Raw genomic sequence first — 20333 nt, 5'->3', positions numbered from 1 at the left:
GATTTTTAAACATTTATAAAAATAAAGTAGTTTAATTATTCACAAAACATCACAATTGAGTTATACTATTTATCAAAATTTTAACATTTTATTCTCTACTTCCATTTATATTATAATGAACATAACATTAATATTAGAATAAATTGATAGCAAAACCTAAAGTACATATTTAGATAAAAACAACGTACAAAGGGCATAATTTATATCACATTAAAATAAATACAAACATGAATATTAAATTAAAACTAGGTGATATCAGTTTATTAATAAACAATAATTTAAAAAATATTATATAAGAAAAGATATTTTCATAATAATGTGTTAATTATTTAATTTATACATTTACCTAAAACAAAGAAAAATTGTAAACAATTTTAAGAAATATATTTGATTAAATATTTAAGTCCATGTTATATTGAAAACTATATTCAAGTCCAAGTTTAATGATGAGAAGTAAAGGACCTAAAAAAAAATTATAAATATGTATATTATGTAGTTGGTATGCAATTTAATAAAAGCTAATAATACTAATAAATAGTTAACAAAAATGCATAATTTATTATAACAAAATTTAACATTTATTACTCACCTCTTCAGTTGTATTATAATAACAATTATTATAAGTAGCTCCATTCACTTGAACATTTTTTGGTTGATTTAGAATGCCAAAAATAGTAATATTTTGTAAAATAATTTTTTCATCAGAATAATTATTTGTGATAACTTCATTTAACAATGTTGTGTTGTTTAGTTTGAAATGGATTTCATTATATAACCCATTTTCCCACACATCTTAAAACAAAATTTTTTTATAAAATATTGCAAGAAAAAATAAAATAATTGCATTATTATTTACTTAAAGAGTCACCGTCGTCCCAAAACAAGAAGCCAAATGCTTCTTTAAATTTGTTTGGTGCAATTAAAAGTCCAAATGAATTTTTGCGGCTATAATTTAAATTAAAAAATGTTTGCATCATATTAATACAAATTTAAAATTAAAATAATAAACAAATTTAAGCTTTAGTAACATATCATGATTTTTCTTACAATCTATCTTACATTTTAAATATATAAAAATAAAATATAATAAGGAAAGTATACCTAAATGTAGTGGTAGTAGCTGGATCTTGAACTGGTAAAATATAACCACCACGTATCTTAAGTGGAATAGTATCTTTTGGAGCATCAACAGTGAAAATGGATCCATTACTTAGAGTACATTTTTTAGAATAATAATCATACCATATATCATTGGGTAAATAGATGTCTACTTCTACTTGGTTCTAAAAACATGTAGATAATACATGTAGATATACATCAAATACTTTACTTTAAATAAAATTATAATAACCAAACCTCTTTTAAAACTGGTGAAATTAATAAAGCAGAACCCCATAGGAATTGTGTATCAATGTTGTAAGTACTGTTATCATATGGATATCTAAATAATTTCATTATTTGTACCATTTATCTTCTAAGAATATAAAATTAAATAATATATAAAACTTAATATACTTACTCAAAAAACAGTGGTCGTGCAACTGTTTCACCATAAATATGTGCTCTCCAAAATAAAGAATACAAATATGGAAGCAATGAATACCGAATTAACAAGGCTTTTTTAGCTGATTCTATAACCAATGGCCCTAATGCTACAGGATCTTGATCCTTTCATATAAAAAATATAATTATATTATTTTCTCAATAAACGTACAACTATTAAAATTAATACATACAAAATTTTCATTAGAATTATGATTTCTTGAGAATGGATAAAATGCACCTAATTGACTCCAACGCGAACAAAGTTCAACTGTAGTATTATAGTTAAAACCACATATATCAGCTCCCACAAGTGGTATACCAAACATATTGAAAAGCACAATATCTAAAATAAAATTTATTTTAATCATGTAAATATAAATAAAAAACCATAATTATCATGCAGTATGCACTCCTCCTAATTAAACCATAAATGTAATATATGCTCTACCATTGATATTAAAATTATTAAAATTATAATATTATATATTATATGATTATAATATATATTATATTATTTGATTGCTCTTATGGCGCCTTAGTACAAACTACAAGTTTTTCACAAAAATTATTTTTCGCCAAGTTAATAATATAGTTAAAAGTTTTAAATAGTACGGACTAGATTTATTATTTTGGTAATACCATTTACTAGGTACTCCAGTATATGTCTGTTTTTTATATTTGTAAAAATGATTATATTTTGAATTAGAATGTCAAGTTATGACTTATGACCATCTGGTGCAAATTAGACTCAGTTGATTTCTTGTTCTTCTTATTATATTAATATTTATCATTACTCAAAAAAAAAAAAAATGTGTGATGTGTCTAAATATATATATAATTTATTAGAACTCGTACCAAAAAATAACCAAAAATCACAATTTTTAAATTATTACCAGTAATAGATTGTTTCATATCATCCCAAGTAGAAAATACATCTCCAGTCCAATGACCAGCAAAATGTCCTAAGCCAGCAAAACTTGATCTTGAAATAACTAATGGTCTTGAATTTTTAATAACTGATAATGCACTAAAATTTGTAAAATTCATTATGAAATAAAAAGTTTCTACTTTTTTTAATGTTACCAATCGTGAATCTTACAATTGCGTTGTTATAGCTTCAGAAAATCCATAAAGATTATGCACATCATAATGAAGTCCAGCATGCTGATTTGCTGACATACAAATAGTTTTATAATTTAATTTTCCACCAGCGACACTAGGTGTATACTGAGGATTTTCCCAATTACTAGAATTGGTAAACATGCAACCTTCCCAATCGCCATTGACAAAATTTGATGGTTCATTCATGTCCTAAAAATTTTCGTAAATTAAAAATTATAATAGTTTAAAATACAAAATATAATTATAATACTAACAATCCATAAACCATCAAATGGAATAATATTATGATAGTTGGATACTTGATTTATCCAGTAATCGATTGACTTTGGATTAGTGAAATCAGGGAATACGGTACCTCCATCAAGGTTCCATACCTAAAAAGTATTGCAGTAAATTATAAATACAAATAATATTTAAATAGGAAAAAAACATACTTGGCCTTCAAGTGGAAGACCAGAAGAATTTTTAATGAACAGTCCATTTTTTAAGCCATCATCATAAGGTGGATATGATCCTTTTGGTTCGCGAGAAGATACTCCAGGATCCAATATAATTACATGATGCATTCCAATCTTTAAAGATAAAATGAATGAATACAACTACTACATTTAACAAATAGAAGAAATACTACACTACCTCATGTAAATAATTCACATATTTAGGAAGATCAGTAAAATTATCACTTAAAGTGAAATCATTTCTATTTTTCATATAATCAATGTCATTCCAATGTGTATCCTAAAAATAAATTATAACTTTATGTGAATAAAATAATAATAAGAAAAATATTTAACATTAGTAATTTACCCAAGGAATTCCTGCACTAACAGTTCTATTATGAACATTAATAAGATCTTTTAACGTTTGTCCAAAACTAAAAATTGTTTAATTAATTAATAAAAATTTGATGAATAAAAAAAATCACTTACCGGCATAAATGAAATCCTAATGTCCAATAGGATGGTAAAAACGGTTTACCAATCGTATCTGTATACTGAGATATAACATCAGAAGGTGTTGGTCCCATAAAATAATAAAAATCTAATATACCACCAATTGTTCGGTAAGTGATTGCTGGTGTTGGTTGTAACACAATATCTAAAACAACAAACAAAACAAACTTATTTTTAATTAACAATAAATTTCTAAAAAATGTCATAAAAAAAACACACTAAATACAGTATTTGATTTATATTGTTTACACTAAATAAGTAAATATCAAACTCTTTAACTAGAAATAGATAATTTAGAAGCTCCTTAAATGTTAGGTTTAGGTTTATAAAAAATATTGTAAATTAAGAAAAATAGTTGAATTTATATTTAATTATTGTATTGAATTTATAGTGATAACAATATCAGCTATTTTTATTTTATAAATAAGCTATTTCATACCCATAGCATTGCTGTTGAATAAAAAAACTCCATGACTTTTTCCTGATTTTTCAATCAATAAATAAAATGGATGTGAACCATATCCATTCATCTGAATAAAAAACATAGTTACTAGACTGTAATATAATAAGCTGAATAATGGCATAATGGCAGCTTGCATTAAAAATATATTAATTTAATGAACTAATCATGGGCCACTAAATTATATTAAAGGGACCATTAGATTCATTCAATTTTTAGTGATTGTTTATGTAATTTGGCATGAAAATATTAACTTACATCATTTGTCGGAGGACTATCATGATTGAAAAAAGTATATGTTTTCCAATTCATATCAAGCAAGAGATTAGATCTATGTTCACCTAAACCATATATATATTTTGTTGGTAATAATGCTGAAAGTTGAATAAATTGATCAGAATAAATGAAACCTCCAATATTTCGACTGTCAAATCTAGATTTAAAAAAATATATATGTAAATAAAATCTAGATAATCCATAAATTACAAATTTAAATTATAAAATTCATACATGGTTAAATTATCACTTTTCCTTAGAATTGCAAATCCAACTTTATTATTGGATAATTTTACTATATAATCAGATATTAATGGTTCATTTATATTATTAAATTTAAGTACTGGTACTTCAGGGTATGGTGGCTCATATCGTTTATTTTCTGGATCATAAATCTAGGTAATAAAATAAGTAAATAATATAATTTGATATTAGTTTTACAAAAATGTAATTACAAGTAAAAAAATGTTACAATAATAAAAATCATAAAATAAACAAACACATTATTGTTTATACAATTTTATAAAAAACAGTCAATTCTAAACTAAAATTTATTAAATGAAAATATTTTTACCTTAACACGTAATCGCTGAGCTGTTTGTAATGAGATTTCCATACACAATACTTTGATGTCATTTTTATAAATTGTATTTCCCGTAATATTAAAAAATGCTATTATTTCATCTCTGGATGTAGTAACATTAATAACTTTGTAATTACTATAATTTGAAGAATAATAACACCATGGTATTTGAGAATTTTCAGTACTAGGTGACCAACAGCAATTTCTTTTTTCACAGCTTTGCTTATCAGCTTTTCCTCTTGGAAAACAATCAAATTTATATTCATCGGAGGTTGTTGAACAGTAACTATCAGCTACATGATTATGACTAGTATCAATATTAGTCTCTTGTTCAAGATATTTACTTGAAATATTACTATTGTCCTGTATATTTTTATTGTCACTTATATATAAATATAGTAAAACTGATGTCAATAAAAAAATGGAAAGTAGTGAAATAACTGTGTTTTTGTTACATTTTGGATCTTTATCAACTGAATTTTTAAACACGATAGGTTCATATGAATCTTTAGATTTAGTTTTCTGCTTCATTCTAAATGAAAAGAATGATGTTTAATTAAATTTCACTAAATAGAAAATAAAATATTATGTAGGTACATTTAGTTGGTAAGCATATTAACAGTTCAAGTACAACTGATAGGGATGATAGTAACATATTATGTTAAACACTTCTATTTATTTGTAACGTAAATAGATAAAAATAATGAAACTATTATTCTCCACAGTTAATATAACCTTATAATAGATTAAAATATGATGTACTGACCTTATTTGTTATTTAATTTATTTAAATTTAAATTTATTTTTTTTTATTTATTTATCTGTACATTAACAGTAAATGTTTATAATTCAAAAGTAAGTAATTGCTTTTAACACTGATTCAAAGTTCAAAACTTTAATCACAACATGTATTTACATTGAAAAAGAAAAAAAAAATTATAATATCTAAATCTTTATTAACCAACAATAACTAAGATTTTCTAAAAAATTATAATCTATCAGACTGTTTCCAAATGTACGCCTAACGATAATTTAATAATATTTTGGAATTTTGAATTAATAACAAAAATCAAAAAAGAAATATACCAAACTATTAGGAAAAGTAAATTAAAGTTTTTAAAATTAAAAAAAACTGTGAAATGTGCATGATAAATGATGATAATGTAACGATATAAAATGGAACAATAACTGTAGTTCCATAAAACATTTGTTCCAATGGTCTTTTGTTCCAAAAAAAAGTTACAATTGACCATTGAAATTCAAAAAATAGTTTTATGGAAAAAGTGTTCACTCTTCACTGGAAGAAATGTGTTTTGGAATAAATAAAGGGATTTGAATACATATATAGTTTGAAATATAATTTTAGTTTTACAAATATCTATTTTACTATTAAGTAATTTTAATATTTATATTTTATACCAATGTGTTTTGATGTTAGTACCTAAGTCCTAAATACTTATAATTACTTATTATAAACTCTGTATCACTAACTCTGATCACGATCACAGAATAGAATAATTCTATCATACAAAGATGATACCATCGATAATCAATAGGCTCGATAGGTAATTAAAATACATAAACTCAATATAGTTATTTATAAAGTACCTAGGTAGTATGTAGTAAGACTCGTATTATTATAAAAAATAAAAATAATTCAGATAAGAATATAAAATTATTAATTTAATGTATTTAGCTTGCATATTAAAATGAAACAAAAACAATATTATGGGGAAGACAACGGTATCTATAGATAATTATAAATGAACTTTGTTTAATAAAGTCATTAGAACATTAGAAGAGACAAGAGGGGCTTTTATAATAGCTGTGAATTCGGAATTAAAAGAAGTAAATAATTTTATAATCGTTCAAAATATCCAAATGTTTTTCCAAAAATAATTGCATTACACTTTACTTGGCATAACCGAAAATTTGTGAAATTAATGGTGGGCGGAGGGGGGCTGAGCAATATATGTTCATTACACCTATATAATGCTAAGACCTGTAATTTAAACTTCTGGGGGCTTAATAAACATTTTATACTGTAAACAGTGTAAACCTTCGTAGGCAATAGTTCAGAGATAAAAATAATACGAAAATAAGTTCTTAATTGAAATCTTTATTTCGGATTTACGGATTCAAAAAATATGAAAAACTAGCCAAATAATTTAATTTATTATAACATTTGTCTATTTTTTGTTTTATCATTTTTGTATAAAAAATTAATGTTTTTTCTAATAAAAACACAGTGTGTTTTACTATTTTTCTAGTGTTGTCATTTTACGTAAAAAATATTTTGGTTTTCCTGAATATCCCAGTTTGAGTAACTATTGCGAGTGTGCCCATAACACAGGGAGCGATGGTATTGAGATGAATTTTGGATGGTGAAAGTTTTTCAACAACTATTTAAGTATACAGATGAAATTCAATTTTGTGTTAATCCAACTTATTAAAGGCTTTTTTTAGGTCGACAAAAAATATATTAATATATATTTTATGAGGAAGTAAAGTGAATGTCGGGTTGAAAAAATAATGTAATTTAAACAGCATTGATAATTATCTAGATTATTATATTATTTATATTTTATAATAAAAATAACAAATAGCAACTGCAGTTATGGGCTTAGGAAATCCAGTTATTGGGATTCGCGGCTATCTTCTAACATCCATAAAATCCAATATCCAAACTTTCCAGTCCAAATGCTTCCGAAAATAACCAAAGCCCTATACTTTGTCCCAAATGATACTTTCCACCAAAATCTCTCAATTCAACCCGTTAAAAATATTGCCAAAATCTTTTCCAAGCTCTTTCATTCGAATCTACTCAACCACTGTCAAACGTAAACCCCTGATCTCATGACTATTTGTTACCACAATTCCTAGAAGGCACCTAAAATAAACATGGTGTCGTTTTCTATTAAATAATTAACCCCTTTTGGCCATTACATTCATGTCCATCAATTGATGGCTTCTTCCCTCTACAGTTTCCTCATCAGTTACCTATAGGTACAAAAATTTTAACTTAATGTATTTATTATTTTATGTTAACTTTACATCACTTTTTTTTTTATTTTGTAATTTGTTGTTTACTTATGTCCTATTTCCTAAATAATTGTCTAAATTTATCTGGCATCGACTGTACCTTATTTTGGTATCGTACACAGCTGCAGCTTCTAGACTTATTTCAATAAATAAATAAGAACATAAAATAAATGAAAAGCTCTTATAGATTGGTAATTAAAAAAAAGTGTTGATGATTTTTTTTTCCTAGTTACCGGGTGAATTTATACGATAAAATACGACTCAACGACAAAAAACTATACCATTATCTAAAAAAAACATCGTACCACCACAGAATAATTCTGGCGTAATCGTTTTCCCGTTTTCCGTTTTCCGAGAACCCCTGAACTGAATCCATCAATTAGTAATGATTCGATATACGCGCCTCACCTCACACAGATATTGATCATAAACTATTATCTATATCTTATTTTACTATTATTATTCGCCTATTTAAGTATACCCACTGTATTTTCCAAAGCATACGCTATTATATACGAATTGTACTTAAGAACAGTACAAGTATAAATATCACATGTTATACATCACTAGTTTTTCGTCCAAATAATCCATAATTATTATATAAATTAAAAATTTATAATAAGTACACATTTAATTATTTACTATACGAAAAAGAGATTTTTTTGGACAAAATCGAACCTAGTTAAATGCCCATGAATGTATTCTTCTTTTTTTATTTGTCTTAAATTAATTATATTTCGTGGAGTTTTTGGTTGATTCACACTTGACGTTTTACAATATACACTGGTTTGTACTTCATTAATCAAGTTTTAAACCCACGTAAATATTGAAGATGAATTTTTATAAAACGATTGATTGAAGTCGGAATGAAACATTTCATATGCGTTTGTGGTTCTTGTTAATGCAGAAGTTGCTTCTGCCCATAACTTAGGGGAGAACGTACTTGTATTTAAAATATAATTGTTGATGGATTCAGTTCAGGGGTTCTCAAAAAAAATGTATTAATTTTTTTAGCGGAAATCGGAAACCCCCGATAATTCTTTGGTACCACATTTTTCAATTTTTATTTCAAATTCCATTTTGTATTCATACCGTCAGTAACCTGCTAAATCTTGACAACTTCTTATCTGTTTACTTTATCTGTTATTTGTAAATGAAGAGATACACTGTTATCACCTTTGAATGAATGTAAAAAAACTCCGCTTCAAACACGTTTTTCATATACCAACAAATTTAATTTTTAAGTAAAAATGAGCAAAAAGACTATGCACAAAAAAAAACAAATTTTAACCAACGAAGGAATTGGATTTGAATGGGATGTCACTCCTAATTATTTCAATAAAAATAATAGTGAATCGGAGGATTCTGACAAAGTAAGACACAACAAATTATTAATTAAATAATGATCAATAAACTTAACTTTTGTAAAGAAGCAGAAATTCATGTAGATACAATCACTCTGTAATACTTTTATAACTTATATATTACATTTTAGGGTGAAGACAATGAGCCAAAAAAGAAAAAAGTACGGAAGTCAAATGTATCTCAACGACGTGAAGAACAAAAACAAGAAGAATTAAGACTCAGAAAAGTTGAAGAAGAATTAACTCAAATCGAAACAAACCCTCAAAATGCTGACCACTTTGACCGATTAGTATTATCTAATCCCAACAGCTCATTTATTTGGATTAAGTACATGGCTTGCCATTTACAAGTAATAATTTATTAAATACTTTATTAGTTTTAAAATAACTAAAACTTATGATTGATAAATGGATCAAAACTTTTTGCTTTTAACCATGCACAATTGTTACTTTACAACATTTAAACGCAAACATAAAACCGGCTTATTTAATTTAGCCTTTATAATAATTATATCATTTGTAAGACTATTATAAAATCATAATAATTTTTATTATGCAAAAAATCTTTAATCCTTAATTACATAGCACTTATGCAATTGTGTATTTAACATATTATTATTGTGGTTTATAGGCTACTGAAGTAGAAAAAGCAAGGGCAATAGCTAAAAGAGCATTGTCTATTATTGATACTAGAGAAGAACAAGAAAAACTAAATATTTGGACTGCACTTTTAAATTTGGAAAATTTATATGGCACTAAGGTAAAAAGATTAAAAATTTAACCTATTTTAATATACTTATAACTGCTACTTATTGAGAAGAAAATTGAGTTACACAGCTTCATTTGTAAACATTTGATATTATATGTTCTTCACTTGCCTTTTGGGCTTTGGAAGTAACATTTGTAAGAATATTATTGATATTTATATATTATCATATTGATAGTTAGTACTTAAAACTAAAAAAAAAAAAATAATTATACCTAATAACACTAATTATATTTTAGGAATCATTTAAAAAAACAATGGATGAAGCATTACGCTCTAATGATGAATATCAGATTTATATAAAAATATTGGATATTTTTGCAGAATCTAATAAGTTAAAAGTAAAGTTTACAACATATATAATATATAGTAGTTTTTAATAAACTTTAATTCAAATGCTTTTGTTTAATTTAGGAACTAGAAGAATTAATTACAAAGATAAATAGAAAGTTTCGTGATTCTCTTGATGCTTATCTACACTGTGCCACTGTATACTTCAAACTCAATAAATCTGGCAAAGCAAGATTTATTTTGCAAAAAGCATTATCAAATCTTCCAACCAAATTACGTATGTTAATAATTTATATAATAAATTCTTAAATCCCAAATGAGAAATTATGAATAAAAACAAACAAAACTTACAAAATAGGATGCAGTGGATTAGGAAGTAAAAATTGTCAAATATTAATTAAATAGTATTAATATTTTCTTAAATATTATAATATGTTTGTAAAGTTTTAAATTCTCAAAAAATGATTGTTACAACCATCTACAAACATATTATTGCTGGTACATGAAATTATGGTATAATATTAAGTATACCAACTATATAGACAAAATTAAGATAATATAATTTTTTTTTTTTAATATTTTATAACTAGATCATATTTGTATTTGTCGCTATTTCGATTGATTATAATTTATAAGTAAAATATGTATATCAACAATTAAAACAATAAAAATATTGATAGTGTTATGCAATATTATAGATTATAATAATATATTAATAGGACATTGTGCCCATGTATGTTGTCTCTGTCAAAGTAACACATAGTACGCATACTATACCAAAATATATATTCAGCAGTTTCAATTGTATGTATTTAGCTTAAATATTGAAATTAAATTACCTATAACTTAAAGATAAGAAAATTATCTATGTTCATCATTTGTTTCTTAATTTTTAAGTAAGTTATGAGAATGATAATAAAGAAAAAATTGTATTATAAAAATCTATGAGAAAACACAGATAATGTTTTTAATTTAATAATACGTCATTTTACTCTTATATTTAAGCTAAACACACAAAATTGAAACTGTTGATTGTATATTTTGGTATGGTTTATGTATTAACAACTAAGGTGGAGACCTCAGATTAGGGTTTGATGTCCATTCAATATGATTTTGTAATATTTATTTTTCTTTACTTTTTAGATGTCACTATGATTAGTCGATTTGCTTTGGTTGAAAATAGCGATGGATCACCAGAAGAAGCACAGACACTATTTGAACATGTCTTAACATCCTATCCTTCACGCATTGATGTATGGAGTTTATATGTAGATATGTTAATCAAGTCTAACCGAATAGATTTGGCAAGGTAAGAACACTTTAATTTTAACCGAGATACTGTACAGAAATGTTAATATAATTTGTTTTCTAATGTGAAACTAATTTTTATGATTTTAGACATGCATTAGAAAGGGCAACAATACAGAAATTAGCTCCTAAAAAGATGAAGAGTTTGTTTAATAAGTGGATGATGTTGGAAGGGAAATATGGAACTTCTGAATCTGTAGATAAAGTTAAGGAATGTATGAATAACTATGTTGATTTAATTTTAAAAAATAAAAAACAACCTTGAATAGTTAATAATATAAACATTAATATATAAGATTTAGTTTTTATAATATTATTTACATTTTCAGTATAAATATCTTGTACTTATAATAGTATTATTCTTATGAATCTATTGTTTTTCTTCCTATTCATTTTCATGCTTTTAACTCTTGTGAAGTTTTGATTGCTTTATTAGGTACCATTCTTAAAATAGAATTATTTACCCTATTTATGGTATACTATTATGTATGTAGATTTCTCATCTACATTGCTGTACAATGTCCAAACATTAAAAAAAATTAACACTCTAACTGTCAGTCCCTTTAATAGTAGGGATATGTTGAACTTTATATTTTAGAAGAATCAAACATATTTACTATATTACTTGTAGTATAATTTGAAATTTATTTTTAATATGCATACAAACGAGCGACAAAATATATGAGAAAGAAAGTACAACTTATAGCTATTATAATTGTCCGCATTGTGATATAACAATAGGAATTTTTGGTTTGTTATTTGGACCAGTAGGAACATTTTCAATTTTTCTCATTACCAACAACCCATCAATGACACGACCAAATACCACATGTTTTCCATCCAAAAAGTTACAGTTAGCACAAGTGATAAAAAATTGACATCCATTGGTATCTACACCACTGTTCGCCTATTGTGAAGAATATAAAAAATTATTTGTACATTTTATATATAATTATAAAAAAATATTACCATTGATAAAAGTCCAGGGGCGTCATGATTAAGTTTAAAATTTTCATCTGAAAATGTATCTGCTCCATATATACTCATAACCCCAGTTCCATCACCCTAAATCATAGACAAATAATTAGGAATTGTTGTAAAGCATAATGATTTATATAACTAGTATATTATATAATTTAAAACATTGAAACTTACATTTACAAAATCTCCACCTTGTATCATGAAATCTTTAATTATCCTGTGGAAACAACATCCTTTATACCCAAAAGGAATTCCATCTTTTTTGTGTTCACCAGTACAAAATTGACGAAAATTTTCACTAGTCTTAGGCACAATGTCTGCATATAATTCCATTATTAATCTACCAATTTCCTGCAAAAAACATTAATTTAAATTGTTCAGAAATTGGCAATTGTATAAACTCAATTTAATTCTTATTATTTTTGGCAATTTTTAATCATTCTCATGTTTTAATAAACCTTATTGTCATGGGTTTTAAAAACAGAATATCGAGTTTTAAAAGATAAATTACATTTAATACATAGTGTTAGCTTCCTGTTGTCAAAATTTGCCAATAATGCCAAATACCAAAAATATAAACTTTTAATTACAATATTAAATAACAATGTAATACAGTGTTTCCCAAACTGTGGTACCCCTAGGGGTCTGTATGTATACTGGAAGGAGTCCGCAAACGTAAATTAAGTGTAGTTCAGAAAATAAAGCAATCAATTTAGTATTATTATTGATTTTAATTTTTATAAAGTGGTCTGCAATATTTTTTATTATTATTTATGGGGTCTGTCAAAGAAAAAGTTTGGGTAACGCTGGTATAATACAATTAAATTATTTTGTCAATGAATAGTTAACATATAATTTTACAAAAAGTTAGTTTTAAATATATTAAAACTACTTATACGGCTTAATGTTATATTATTTTGAATATACACTGCTTTCATAAATCATAGCAAATAAAAGACACTTACCGTTCTTCCAACAGATATGTCAAAGAATACAACAGGGTTCTGTGGGTTTCTTAATTGACTTTGAATTTGATTCCAGGTCGGCATAGTTGAACTTATTTAAGTACTAATTCGACTATTTAAACTATTCAAAATATTTTGTTAAACAAGTGAGTAAATTATTTTAAAATATTTTAATATTTACAATGTATAAACGAGTTTTGGAACTCAATCACTATGGAATAAGAACTAATAATATAGTAATGGGCTTTAAATTTTAACTCCAAGTGTTCCAATTATTTAATGTTATTTAAATTCCGGGTTTATGAAATGCAACATTAAACGAACTTGAATGCTATTTGAAAATTTAGGTTTGATAAAGAAAGATGTACAGTAAAAACAATTGGTTATATCTCTAAAAAGTAGAAAATTCAAAATAAACAGGTTTTATCAATATTATCATGGATTAAAAATATTAATATTATCATCATTGATTATATTATATTACATTGTAAACTTAAAACTTTTAACTGTGGTTTCAACTATTCAAGTGTTTCAACTTTCAACTATATAAATAGCCTATGTGTGGTTTGAGCTTTTTACTGTTTAGTGTTTACTACCCATAACAAATATTCTTTACATTTTATCACAAGATGAGAGAATAAATTTAATATTATGTATTGTGTGTAATGTTTATTTTATGGATTGTATCTGTCCAATACTCATCAAGCATTATGACATAATAATATTGTTTTATTTATTGTACTCATAATAATGTTTTTTATTTAAAGTATTAATTTGTACTAATTTGTCCTGGTTTTAAAAAATTAATAATTTTACTTTCATTTTATTTTATGGACATGGATAAATCTAACTTCTCATTACCATTGATTATTTTGAATAATAAACAAATATTATTAAATTGTAAGTTATTTCTCATATTTTATTTACATATTTATTTTGATATATTTAAAATATTTAATTTAAATATATTATTAAAAGCGGTAAAAATAGTTAATCAAAAAATACTTGGCTTTAAATTGTTTTTAGTTGATTTACGCTTATAAGAATAGTGATATTGAGTCATGTTACACTCATACGTTATATACTTATACCCTAAGTGTATATAAGTGATATTATATATCTTTAAGTAAATAGTTATTTTATCTTTAGATTACCAAGTTATAATAAGGGTTGTTTGGTAATATAAAGATTCTAAAGTTAATATCTTTTCAGATTTTGCATATTAGTAAAAATAATATATATATTTCTACTTAATTATTAAATTGTCTTAATAATTACACATTCTATAAACATTTAATAAAATTATTTTAATTTTTCACTTATTTTAACTAAATGTTTGATTGTAACGACTAAAGAACTATGACGGTATTTTTTGTAAAAATCAGTCTTATAAATTTATTGTTTTACTTGAATATTTTATTCAATTCTAAATTTATAATTCATTATTATTTTTAGCCTAGTTAGTGTAGTCTTGTAGGTTTAACATTCATGTATATGTATTGGTGATAACTACTGTGTTCTTTTTAATAAAAGGTTAATTATTCTATGGTTTTTCTCTCCTATTATACAAGACTACCTTGTTTTGTGACAACATCACAATCCTGTTATCTAAAACTATCAAAATGGTACTTTCCTAGGGTTGCCATACGTCCCTGAACTGTCACTGGTTTTTGACTTAGTGTACCGGTGTCCTGAAAATAAACTTTGGGACACCTGTTTATCCCAGTTTTAGAAAAAAATTAAAATTGTTTAATTTCAACAACTTTTTTAAATAATAATTGTAATCGAGAATCAAAATGTTATTATTAATGAATAATTTATAAATCAATGATAGGCTTTGATATATGATAATATAGTGTATAACATTATAAGTTATAACCTATTGTATTATTTTTGTAATACATATCTAATGGCTAATATGATTCAATAATATTTATTTATTAATTAATTTGCTATTTTTTCTGCCTATCCCGGATTTGCTTGATGAAATTATGGCAACCCAAGACTGCCTTCATTATTGCGACTACCACAATTAGCTGAACGATATCCATGTTCTGTGTTCTAGCGTTACAATTCACAATTGTTATATCTATAATATTATTATATAAATCTATCATTACCTATATTATTAGTTATTGTAATCTGATAATTCTCAGGTGACAGAAAGTAGACTGTTTTGCAGTAATTTTGCAGTAGTCTAGTCTAATGAAAATTGTTGTATTTGCTGTTCAATTAATTTTAATATGGACGTGTGGTCTCTACCTAAACGTTCGCCAAGTGTGGCTGTAGCACGGCATGCGCTGTGCAAAATATATAACAAATGATTAACCCAGTTAAATCTTTTTTTCATGTATATATAATTTGAATGTGGCCATCTCAGCAATACATACAGATTAAAAAAAATATCAAAGAATTAAATATGATTAAATTGTTAAGAGGACATTGTACATGCAGGTGCAACGTCTTCTTAATATAAATGAAAATCAGTAAATTAGTCTGTGATGATAGGAAAGTGTGCACATTTTAGTAGTCTTAAATAAAAGAGGTAGTCTTGGGTGGTAGTCATAATAATAGCAGTAGTCTCGTATAACAGGAAAGTACTTATTCTATTATAAATCAGTATCAGAATATAATTATCAATATTGTTTATTTAATTATCTTAATATTTTATTACTTATTAATTTATAAGTTTTAGTTAATTATATTGCCATTTAAATTTATTCATCATTAGGGCCCGGATTTCAATGCAAACTGTATATTTTTTTGTTTAATCTTACACAATGCTTTTTAAGTACATAATTTGTTTCATGTAACAAGGGTTTCAAAGCTACAAATTGTTTTTTGCATATTTTGAAATTTTTTCATTTTTAGCATTATTGGTTTTTAATGCATATTTGTTCAATATATGATAAATTAGGAGTTTAAACATATTAATATTAAACAATATATTATTGTTCAATGCAATTCTCAAAATTTAGTAAGTACAATAGACTCTTAAAATTTTAATTTTACATAAATTTTAATCTATATTTTGGTATGTTTAGAATGAATAATATTTCTCTAAAACGGCCAAAACGTAAGCGTGTCGGCATCAAGTCATCATTTAAAATTTTCAGTTTTTTTTTTTTTAATAAAATAATAAGTAATGATAATAGCTTATACGGCATTTTAAGGTCATTTTTGGCTATTTTTTAGAATATATTTGAATGGTTTTAAGTGCATTTAAATCCGGGCCCTATTCATCATATATAATTAATCATTAAAAGTTCAAACCATTTTCCAAATATTTTTATTTGTGAATATATGTATATTATAAATTGCTGATCCATATTATAAACTTAACATATTCTAAAACATTTTTCGCACGACAATTCAAATCATTATTGAATGTATAACTAGGTTATAACAAATTATAACTTGTCATACAGAATAGTGAATACTATTTATAATAAGTTTAATAATGTTTGTGTTTTTTTATACAGGCACAGTTGTTCCAGAAAATTTAAATCAAAACAATGATAGTAACATTATAAATACTATAAATATTGATCCCAATGTAAAGTTACACCCTAACTATACACCGGAAAAGAATACACCATTCTCAAAAAAAAATCAAAAAAAAAAAGGAAAAATTCGTTTCAAATGTTTACATTGTGAATACTTAACATTTCGAAAACAAAATTTAATTGTGCATCTTAAAGAAAAACATGAAGTACCTTCTAAATAGTAATGTTTAAGTTAACACACTTTATTATACTAATTAATTTTTTTTAGATTAAAAAACAACAAGAAATCAAAGTTAATAATGGTACATCAAATACAACAAGAACAACTGAAGTTTTTTTGTGTACATTATGTAAAATGACCTATAATACATTGGATAAATGTAAAGAACATATGGCTCAAGTAATCAAAAATAAAATTAGATTTTTTATTAAATACTTAATTGAACCTTTCATTCTCTTCTTTATAAATTTTATTATTTTATATTGGATTTTTAATCTGTACAATTATTTAAATAATTTCTAATTTTAGTTTCAAGTTAAGTATATAAAAGTAATTATTTTTTATAGTTTCCAATAAAAAGTAATTTTACTAGCTTAAATAATATTTATGTTTAACTATTTTTCAGCATTTAAAAAATATTCCTAAAAATAATCAAAATAAACAACACGAACATAGTTGTAAAAGTATTCAATTAAGTAAAAATAATTTTGAAGATATGGAGTATGTTTCAAAGTAATTTATAGGTTTTTTTTTATTCAATTGACTTATCTGAATAACATAATAATGTGACTGTTTTAGGTGTGAGCATTGTAAACGTAAATTTCGTTCAGAAAATTCTAAAGTACTTCATTCACTATGTCACCAAAATGATTGTAAAGATTATAAATGTAGTGAAAAAAATTGTGATTTTATCACACCAAGATGGAATGCTTGTCGTATACATTTATGGAAGGTTCATAAAATTGACATTGATATGTTTAATTGTCAAGTATGTTCATTAACATATAAGTATATTATGAATAATGTTTTCCTTTAATGTTTCTTTAATTCCTTTGTTTGAGATTAGTTTTACATCATTCTTGTTACGGGTCTATTAAAACAAAATGTTTTAGTCATACATTTAAATAATATGAGAGTATTTCTGAGTAATCTGTTCAAACTTTAAGAATTATGTCATATTAATTTAGTAGAATTGACAACATTTATATTAAAGGTCATCATTAGTAAAACTCTAAAATATTGTGACACTAAGAAAGGATTAAATGGGACAAATTTCTTGAGAGAATCCTTTATTGATAATAAAACAATTTACGTACATATTCATTAATTAAAACTACAGTTAGTATTTTTTTTAACCACGCATTTACAAAATAGGTTTTTGATTCCACTTATTAGCATGAAATTAGACCTATTAAACTAACAATTTTTTAACTCATGTATTCTATGTATGCACTATACAATTTTTTTTTTTATATATGTATATAAGAATATTTTTAATATTGTATTTAGTTTTGTTAGAATTTGTCAATTCAATTTTGTGAGTCAACTTTTAGCTTTTGTTATAAATCCAATAACCTAAATATTTAACTCGTTAAAATTTAACCAGATATAGAAGTTTCTTATTATCACAGAATTCTGCAGTGTTATTGTCAAACTCGCTATCTTAGAAATACATGAAATCCCTTTGAAACTACCATTACATTTAATAGCGATTTGCTCTCGATAACTCAAAATAAAATTAATCGTTTTTCGTTATCTTGAATACACAAATAATAATTTTATTACTGTTAGAACAAAATTTAAGCGTTGTTGCGTTTAATCTCTTGGTTTTGAGCTATATTATTTTGAATGATATAAACTAAATATTCATTTATTTAATTTTAGTATTATATTTATAATAATTAGTTTAGGTACATTTAACTAATATTTTCATTTTAATAGGTTTGTAAAAAATATACAACCACAACATATCATAACTTAGTTAATCATGTATCAATGAAACACAATAAAACATTATCTTGTGTAGACTGTGGTGTAGAATTTGACGATTCAATTAAGCTACAAAATCATAGAGTATTTCATTCAAAAGCCAAATCTGTGAATAAAGAAAGATGGTAATTATATAACATTTTGGTTTTCAAGCACTTAAATTATCTGATTTAAAAATATTTTCATAGGTATATGGAAAAGACATGTGTAATTTGTAATATGGTGTTGGCTAATTCAAAAAGTTTAAAACTTCATACAAAAAATGTTCATCTGAAGTTAAAGCCTTATGTGTGTCAAGTATGCAATCATGGCTCAGCAACTAAATACATGATGCAAGTGCATATGAGGCAACATACTGGTGAAAAACCATTTAAATGCGATGCTCAGGATTGTAATTTTAAAACTGGTAATAAATAACTATATCTCTTCACTAAAAGAAAAAAATCTGCTATTTGGTTTAATATATAGGAGATCATAACTCACTTAGACGTCATAAACTACGCCACTCTGAAGAAAGACCTTATAAATGTACTCATTGTGATTACAAGTGCATCCAAGTGACTGCTCTCAAAAGCCATATAACAAATAATCATCGAGATAAAATGGATAATTCATACTACTCCTGTAATCGATGCACATTTGGAACAGTGAGCTTGAAAAGATACAATGACCATATATCTGGTCATGAAACCCAAGTTCAAAATGGTAAACCATTTGTGTAAGCAATGAGACTGTCTTTATATTTTATTTATTCTCAAATATTTCTCAGGTCTCGAACCTAGTCCTGTAAAATGTCAAGAGACAAAAGCTGAAATGACTGATGATGATGATACTGCTCAAGGATATGTTGATGATACAGGTGGTATAACTATTTCTGAAAGTGTTGGTTGTGCTGTATTCAATTTAGATGATAATGCAATTATGCTTACCTAACATATTTTTAAATAAAATCAGTCATAATATAAATACAACAGTTTTTTTTTTATATTCCTTAAAATAGTTTCCTTTTAATAATCAGTTATTTCAACTAATGTACAATAAACTGATATATAATAAAATAATAAATAAATTGATTGTTCAATTTTAAAATTAAAATTGACATACATAAACATTAAATACAGTTGAAATATAAAATCCTGAAAAATTTATTATTAATACTTACTGAAAATTAACAATATCTC

General features: G+C 24.9%; 4 protein-coding genes across 6 annotated transcripts; 2 read left to right on the top strand and 2 right to left on the bottom strand.

Moving 5' to 3' along the window:
• Nucleotides 1–327: 327 nt before the first annotated feature.
• On the bottom strand, nt 328–5829 carry LOC113560783 (lysosomal alpha-glucosidase-like). The gene is made up of 19 exons (XM_026966849.1): nt 5706–5829; nt 4931–5471; nt 4591–4751; nt 4339–4513; nt 4060–4150; nt 3597–3765; nt 3475–3541; nt 3304–3405; nt 3102–3239; nt 2922–3041; nt 2645–2856; nt 2439–2572; nt 1737–1888; nt 1520–1668; nt 1357–1441; nt 1102–1283; nt 857–945; nt 590–792; nt 328–462 (listed from the first exon to the last, which is right to left on the bottom strand). Exons 2-19 carry the CDS (start codon nt 5468–5470, stop codon nt 400–402), a joined length of 2832 nt encoding a protein of 943 aa, XP_026822650.1. The 5' UTR covers nt 5471; nt 5706–5829; the 3' UTR covers nt 328–399.
• A 3127-nt stretch (nt 5830–8956) lies between these two features.
• Nucleotides 8957–12007, top strand: LOC113548644 (protein RRP5 homolog). The gene is made up of 7 exons (XM_026949668.1): nt 8957–9354; nt 9477–9695; nt 9977–10105; nt 10351–10452; nt 10526–10679; nt 11546–11711; nt 11801–12007. The coding sequence occupies exons 1-7, from the start codon at nt 9232–9234 to the stop codon at nt 11973–11975; spliced, it is 1068 nt and encodes a 355-aa protein (XP_026805469.1). The 5' UTR covers nt 8957–9231; the 3' UTR covers nt 11976–12007.
• Nucleotides 12008–12258: 251 nt separating this feature from the next.
• On the bottom strand, nt 12259–14025 carry LOC113548719 (peptidyl-prolyl cis-trans isomerase H). 2 transcript variants are annotated; one of them, XM_026949872.1, is made up of 5 exons: nt 13838–14025; nt 13657–13777; nt 12866–13042; nt 12680–12775; nt 12259–12617 (listed from the first exon to the last, which is right to left on the bottom strand). In XM_026949872.1, the coding sequence occupies exons 2-5, from the start codon at nt 13738–13740 to the stop codon at nt 12420–12422; spliced, it is 555 nt and encodes a 184-aa protein (XP_026805673.1). In that variant the 5' UTR covers nt 13741–13777; nt 13838–14025; the 3' UTR covers nt 12259–12419. The 2 variants fall into 2 exon arrangements, with proteins under 2 accessions (XP_026805673.1, XP_026805592.1); XM_026949791.1 differs by having other exon boundaries at nt 13657–14025.
• Nucleotides 14026–14165: 140 nt separating this feature from the next.
• LOC113548530 (zinc finger protein 624-like) lies at nt 14166–20085 on the top strand. 2 transcript variants are annotated; one of them, XM_026949466.1, is made up of 9 exons: nt 14166–14556; nt 17139–17368; nt 17431–17562; nt 17789–17883; nt 17962–18151; nt 19105–19277; nt 19341–19558; nt 19621–19857; nt 19922–20085. In XM_026949466.1, exons 1-9 carry the CDS (start codon nt 14487–14489, stop codon nt 20083–20085), a joined length of 1509 nt encoding a protein of 502 aa, XP_026805267.1. In that variant the 5' UTR covers nt 14166–14486. The 2 variants fall into 2 exon arrangements, with proteins under 2 accessions (XP_026805267.1, XP_026805266.1); XM_026949465.1 differs by having other exon boundaries at nt 17789–17895.
• Nucleotides 20086–20333: the final 248 nt, after the last annotated feature.

The sequence above is a fragment of the Rhopalosiphum maidis genome, chromosome 1 (assembly GCF_003676215.2).
Source record: "Rhopalosiphum maidis isolate BTI-1 chromosome 1, ASM367621v3, whole genome shotgun sequence".
NCBI classification, from domain to species: Eukaryota; Metazoa; Arthropoda; class Insecta; order Hemiptera; family Aphididae; genus Rhopalosiphum; species Rhopalosiphum maidis.
The sequence above is the reverse complement of the archived record's forward strand: the minus strand, read 5'-3'. Positions and strand labels throughout refer to the sequence as shown.